The sequence below is a fragment of the Belonocnema kinseyi genome, chromosome 2, assembly GCF_010883055.1.
Source record: "Belonocnema kinseyi isolate 2016_QV_RU_SX_M_011 chromosome 2, B_treatae_v1, whole genome shotgun sequence".
NCBI lineage: Eukaryota > Metazoa > Arthropoda > Insecta > Hymenoptera > Cynipidae > Belonocnema > Belonocnema kinseyi.
This window is the reverse complement of record NC_046658.1, coordinates 49,358,677-49,366,265: the sequence shown is the minus strand read 5'-3', so window position 1 is coordinate 49,366,265 and position 7,589 is coordinate 49,358,677. Positions and strand designations below refer to the sequence as shown.

The window sequence follows — 7,589 nt, the reverse complement described above, 5'->3', positions numbered from 1 at the left end:
ATAATTAAAGACAAATTACAGTTAAAAGAAATAGATAGAACCTAAATTCTTATTGTTAAGTAATGTACATAGCCATGCTTTTGCTAGAATATTTGTTTTTAATGTCTTTTTCGTTTGATTTAGCTTGATTACAAATTCTTAGGCGAAAGAGCAATTTTGCACAACCGGGTGCCATGATCTGAATATTTATTCCATTTTCTGGAAATTATCAAACGTAGATTTATCGGCTTCGAAGAGGCTAGCAGAGGGGGTATCGTGACACAACTCTTTCTAGAGGAACTCTAATCTACGACTGTCCACAGTAAAAACAAAGTGTGAATCTAACGCTAATTTCAGGGTACCATATACTTGCAACAAAAATTCGTCTTGATAGTGTGAATAGTACTACTTTACGAGGTATAGTTTTCTTTGAACTTGGGGTACGAAACGTCAACTACTATGAATTATTTTTACAGTTTAGCGGCGAAAACAATTTACAAGGTTCGTACACCAACTAGGATCGAGATGGAACCGCATCTTGAAATTACATGCAACAGAATGTATCCCAGAGTTTTTACTGTGTCAAAAAGATGAAAAAAGAAGTAGATTAGGTTTTAATTGAAATCACGCCACATCTTCAGGAAGGTCGAACCAGTCCTTTTTTTTAAGGCCTTTTCCTTCGTGGGTCCACATACCCACTGCAACCTCTCAACGCACCGATACCGTCATTCAGATTCTAAATCCTCGCTATGCTTCTCGAGAAACTTCTTTAATCATTCGTAAACTGGTCAAAATAGTCACGAATGATACAAATTGTGAGTCCCGGAATGGTCCACTTAACCAGCTCATTACAAATACCTAAAAATTTTGATTTAAGTAATTCCTTATTTATCAAGAAAAATTTGGTTTGGATAACATGAAACTTTCGCTAATAGGCCGCACCAGAATTGGAATCGTATAGTGTAATAATAATGTCGGTGTGTCTGTGGAAACTTTGTTTCGAATATTTGTATGTTTCCAATTTTGTTTCAGTTTTTTCGGCTCTCTTTAATACAAGAGAGGTACGACCGAAAATATTCTATTTGTTATTCTCATAATTTATACAGTAAGAAATTTTACTATGTAATCATAGGGAATATAATTATATAAACTCTAGCATACAATGCAACCCGTTTAACCAGATTCTGAAACAAAGTTATGTTCCCCAGGATTCATCACGCATTTCAAATAAATAATTAGTTACGAATTAAAAAAAAATGTAACACAACATTAAAATTGTTCATAAATACATTCTGGACGTGAATTAAGTACTTTCTTAAAAATTGCAGTTGGTTTTCACTAATGTAATGGTACGAGAGTGGTATTTGATGTTTGACAAGTGTCAAAATCGTTTTGCACTTCGATCTTAATTAATTAAATTAAGTGAATATCTGCAGGTTGTACGTAATTAATTGGCGATAAAATCTGTTGTTTTATTTATTGAATAAAATATGGGAATCAAATGCTTTTGACTAACTACAAAGAAAACTGTAATCCGTATGAATATAAAAATTGCAAAGATGAATCTGAGATTCAAATGAAAAGAGGTAAGAAGCGGCGAATTATTCTTATAAGCTGGGTGCTCAGCGACCTTGAAAATTTCTTCTCCGCCGCTATAGAATGTTAAAGTATACATTTTTTGTGATATTTGACTGAGAAATTATAAAAATTATTAGCTGAAATCTTCAATATTAACTCAGCTTCAGAATAGATCTTTTTATTCCAGACGTCGACAGTGCGCACGTGCCAGGATTTCACGTGATTTCCGTTTTTTTCGAACAGTTTTGTGTCGAAATGCATTAAAAATATTGTAAATAAAAATAACAATGAAAAATAAATGTGTAAATAAATCAGAGTTTAAAGAAAACAAATTTTTAAGTATATTCAGAAAAAAACTGCGAAAAGTGTGGCGAGCACAAATCGGTGGAAGAGCGCAGTGTTAAACAGCTTAAACGACGGTTAAAATATAGGAAACGATCTTTAAAAGGAAAAAAAGTGATTCAGTAGAAAGGTTAGTTGAGGTTCTGTTTGGCAAGTATTAATATTTTCTTTCTTTGCCAACATTTGCTTACATATTAAATGAAGCATTGTTAACGGGGTTTCGAACCTCCTAAATTTTTTTATAAAAATAAAATCTATTTAATACTTTCACTTGACAACGCAAAACTATTATATTTATGTATTTATAACCAGTTTATATGAAAGAAGGGAAATTTGTGCGTACATTCCTCATACCAGGTAATCACTAACAAATGGCTTTTTATTGCTCAATACTGTGCTCTTCTACTGATTCGTGCACTAATTTTGCACCTGGAACATCATCTTCCGTGAGTTTCGCCGAATTTTTTAGCATTTTTTAGAAGATGATAGATACCAACAGATGCAAATTATGGCCTTGGTCGCCACACTCTTTGCACGTTTTTCACAGTTTTTATATTCTCATCGTTTATGATTGAGAAAGTATTAGAATTGTCGGAAAGTTGACATCACACTTTTTCAACGGATCTCCACGTCTCGAGACCCCCTGAATCCGAAAATCAGATTTTCACGATGGCGTCTATCTGTCTGTCGGTCCGTCCGTCCGTAAACACGATAACTCTAGAAAAAATGAACGAATCAAATTCATCTTTGGCAAACTTTTTTTAGGTCTTAAAAAAAAGGACGTGTTCGTGAACCCGCCATTTTTGATAAAAATTCAAAAAGTGAGCGCATTTTGAAAATTGTTGAGACTACTTTTTCTGAATTTAAAAATTCTATGGACGGTTATTCATAGTATTAAGGAGAACAAACAATTTGTCCTAATGACTTTTTTCGATAAAAAGAAAATTCTCAGAGTTATAGCGTTTTCAAAAAATTTTTAATCAACCAAAAATCCAAATTTGAAGCCGAAAAACGCACCATATGACATAAGTCAAACAAAGAAAAACATTTATTTTTGTAATCTCTAAAAGATTATCATAACAAATTTTTGGATTTTCTTTAAAAATCGAAAATTCAAATTTTGATTGCACAAAAAATAATGGAAAATAAAAAATTCCATTTTGTGGACAAACTATGCAGGATACGAAAAAATATGAATTAACAAAAATGGTTATCCCAAAAAAGATCTACAGTTTAGTTAAGAACCACCTCTTGATAGGACGCCTACTTTTTGTTTTATTCGTGAAAAATAACGTTGAAAAGAAATAAAACTTTAAAAAATATGGAAAAACGACGAAAGTTACGAGAAAAAAAATTCAAAAAAACCGTTTACAAATGTCTGTCGGAAATCGAGCGCGCAGCGCGAGTGTCACGATGAGAATGTGTACTTAAAAGCCTACAGAGTTTTAAGAAACTTAATCTTTGACTCAAACTTGCGAGCGAAGCGAGCCGCGCGCGTAGCGAGCGATGAGAATGTGTCCGCAAAGCGGGCAGATTTTTTTTAATATACTTAAAGTTTTCTACCTTAAAAATCCCTGTTATTCACAAATTATTTTTTTGTTATTTTTATTAATAATATTTTCCATACATTTCGACACAAAACTGTTCGAAAAATACGGAAATGACGTAAAATTTCGGCACGTGCGCGCTGCCGACGTCTAGAATAAAAAGCTCTATTAGAATGAGCCATGGCCATATAACGTAATTTTGAAGAGTTTCACCACTCGGTTTTTTAGTATACTCCATATTACAAAGCATTAATAAAGATTTCAAAATGTTTCAAAGATTTTAAAATATTTAAAAGGATTTTGACCATTTTATAAAGGCGTGTTTATCAGATTTTAAATATTTCATAACAATTTTACAAATATTTTTAAATTTTTAACAGATTTAAAGGGTTTTGAAGATTTTGAAAAAGTTACAGTTCAACAGATTTCAAAGATTTTAAAATATTTGGAAGATTTGAAAAGGTTTCAAAACATTTTAGAATAATTTTGTTTACTAATTATAGATCTCAAATAATTCAATGATTTCAACGAATAAAAAAGATTTCGCAAACAAAGATTTAAGAAAAATTTCCCAAAGAAACCACTTCCTGAAAATTTTTGTGAACACATTCTAATATTGTGTTAGGATTGTTTTTAATTCGAAACTACTTATTTATTTGAAATGCGCGGTGAATCCTGGGGAACATAACCTTTTTTCCGAATTTGAGTTATTCGTATATTTTGCGCACGTCTTCTGAGTCTCGAAGCCTTTGACCAATCAGCGCAAGATCTCGAGCGCGGGAGATTTGGAAACCAAATTAAAATCGTCTATATAGTACTTTTTAGCATTACACACATTCAAAACGGGTTGCATTGTATGCTAGAGTTTATGTCATTATATTCCCTATGACTACATACTAAACGTCCTTACTGTATAAGTTGCGCCCTGCAGGCGATTTTTCTAAATACTTTAACTCATCGGAACAAATTTAGATTAAAACCATATTTAACTTAAAAATTACCAGTGATATTGGTATAATATGCAAGTATTGTGCGTATAAGAAACGAACACATTTCATAGTTTTTTTAATGCATTTATTTATTTTAAAATAAACGACAGCAGTATAATAAGAGTAGCGTTGATGAATAATTTCTCAGTTTATTTGCTTTTACAGAAAATTGGTAGTACAAATTAACTAACAAGATGTATCGATTTCGTAAAAATTATAAACTTCATAAAACAATTGTTTTAGGCCAATTTTCATTCAGTCTAGAGAGCCAAATTAAACTACCACGTAGGAAGGATAGGAGTTGTAGCCGACAACTGATGGATAAGATTGAACATAGGAGACGGGAAGGCCAGCATAAGCAACCGGTGCAGGTCCTGCGAAAGAAGTGTATGCAACCGGAGCAGAAATTGGCGCAGTCGCATAAGATGTGACCAGCACTCCTCTCTTATCTCTAGTATCTTTTACATCTTCCACTTTGACTGGCTCATCTATCTTTTCACCTTGGAAAGCTGTAAGAGCATCGGGAAGGGGTCCAGCTAAAGTGATGGCCACCAAACCAAGGAATGCAGCAACCTGGAATAAAAAGTACAGAAATTAATTAAATATTTATAAATAGAATTAAAATGGGATATAATGTTCAGTGAGCTCATAAATAAAAACTATACTGAAATAAACAGTATTCAGTATATTTATTACGAACATATTATATTCAAAAAATTGGAAATGAATATTTAAACATAGAAAGCGTACAAATATCACACGAAGTAAAAAAAACTTGTGTATAGATAATAGCAGATTACTTTACTCTTTGACAAATCATATAACCAAAATAAATCAGTATCTTTTTGAGACAGTTTTACACCTTATGACATGAATATTCTTTTTTTTTTAATTTGTGGAAATTCCGTTTTTCGTAAATTGGAAAAAAATGTGTGTCAAACTTCAGACAGTAGCGTTGAATAAATTTGTTAAGCCAGCTTAGTAGTGCAGCAATTTAGATAGCTTACGCAAAGGCAAATTTTAATGCGTCAATTTCGCACATATTAAGACAAAAGTTTCCAGATTCATTGTCAAGGACATTTTGTTTTTTCCATAATTCTTTTACATAGAATCGGTTTTCACAATATAAACAAAAAATTCGGTGAGAAAGTCTAATTTTTCTTGCGTGCAGTTCTTGAAAGGTCTGTTCACTGGTAAAATTTGGATAGTGACCAGATGCCTATGCATTTGAAACAGGTATCGAATCTACTAACAAATCGATAAGTAATTGTAAAATTTTAAACATATTTTTCGCAACAAAATTTATTTGAAGATCTTAGAAAATGAACCTTCGATTTGTAGATACTAAAGTTTCTGATTATATATAATGAGAATTAGGGTTTAAAAAATTTTAATTTATCTTGAAATTTACCACCCCGATATTATTTTTCAATATAATAAGTTTTTCTTTATAGATTTTTATGGAGAAGACGTTACAAAATTTGCAAACAGGGACACGCTAATTCTGAAGATATGAATTTAATATGTATTAGACTGAATTGAGTTACAACATTTTTGATACCTTAGGAATTATTACCGATATATAAGCATAGTTTGTTTTTAATATTACAAGAATGTCGATATATCTTGCAGGATTTTGAGTAAACATTGCAAAAAAAAATACATATGGTTATCATTTATTAAGATTCGCCGACAAATATTTTCCATGTTTCTTTCCGACTTTGTAAAAAAAAGTAAAAAAGTTTTTGTCAAACCGCAAACATATATCGAAAATGTATTATTTAAATTTATTACAAAGAAAATGAAATACAAAATTCTAAAAGTCAGGGCCTAATGTAAGAAATGAATGTAGTTTCAATTATCGTCCCTACTCTTTTTGTACTTCGTAAATTTGAAAACTCAGTGCATGAATTGAAATTTTTTTGGCTAATTTCTGTTTTTAAATGCAGAATTTGTATCGAAATTTATTTGATTCGATATTTTAATAAATTGCAATGAACAACAGTAATTTGAAATGAGATGAAGTTGAAAGTAAACTGCATATAACATAGAGAGAAAAGCATGCAGATTATACTTAACTGTTTATCACAATATTTTACGGAAATTTAAGTTGAATAGATTAACAATGAATGGGCAGTTAAAGCAAGTAAAAAATTACTGATACTCACAAACAGGAACTTCATTTTGATTCTTCTATGTTTCAATGAGTCGATACGAAGAAGATTGATGCTGAAAATAGAATGATACTCCTGATATTTTTGCCGAAGCTTATATACCTGGCGGTCGAACTTTTTTACGCAAATTACGCGTCATTGTCTATGTTTTTGAAGTTGTAGTGTGTTAAATATTTTTCACGCTGTCACTTATGGTCAGTAGTCTGAAAAAAATAAATTATGCATAGCCCTTATCCACTTTAACCTATCTATCTTGTTGCCTCGTTAAAAAATTGTCATAAAAAGACAAAGAAGAAACCAAATCTCATAAGATTTAGAAGCACCCACATGTGTTTTGGTCCCTTTTTATTTGTTTTGCATTCGTATTTGCTTTAACCCAACTAAATCAGTAAATCTATAGTCTAGCTATTGATGTTATTCTCATGTCCCGGAAGTGACCAGAAGTGAAGTAAATCTCAAACATAAAGAAAAAACATAAGGCGTGCGCTTATGGAACTATCCAACTTCAAATGCGTTTTCTCGAAAAGCGGTATCTCGGCCATTTTCGATTTCAATAATATTATTCTTGTATGCTAGATAGAGACAAAATAATATAACGTGATAGAAACTTATATTTAAGTGCTATGATTTTGTAAAGAAGGATACAAAATATTGATAGAGAGCAGAATAAATAATCACTCAATTATTTAAGTAATGATTTTAACTATTCAATTTCACGATGCTATCAACGCATATTAAGTGCCCTATCAAATATACTAATAACTTTAAAGTCGTACAGTTTATCACTGAAGTTTCAAAGTTTTACAATTTTTGTAGTTCTGGGTATTTTACTTATAGTAAACTTATCTGTTAAAACTATTAGCTTCTACTCTTAAATTTAAAAATTCACTAGAAGTTCCGGATTAAAAATGCTTCGACTTGAGTTCGACTTGAATTGCCCCAAGCAAGACATGCTGTATATCTTGTATATTTTGGTACAA

At 31.3% G+C, this 7,589-nt stretch overlaps 1 protein-coding gene across 1 annotated transcript; it reads right to left on the bottom strand.

The window, feature by feature from the left end:
• Positions 1 to 4,631: 4,631 nt before the first annotated feature.
• LOC117168244 lies at positions 4,632 to 6,653 on the bottom strand. The gene is made up of 2 exons (XM_033353736.1): positions 6,604 to 6,653; positions 4,632 to 5,008 (listed from the first exon to the last, which is right to left on the bottom strand). Exons 1-2 carry the CDS (start codon positions 6,616 to 6,618, stop codon positions 4,709 to 4,711), a joined length of 315 nt encoding a protein of 104 aa, XP_033209627.1. The 5' UTR covers positions 6,619 to 6,653; the 3' UTR covers positions 4,632 to 4,708.
• Between the last annotated feature and the right edge of the window lie 936 nt (positions 6,654 to 7,589).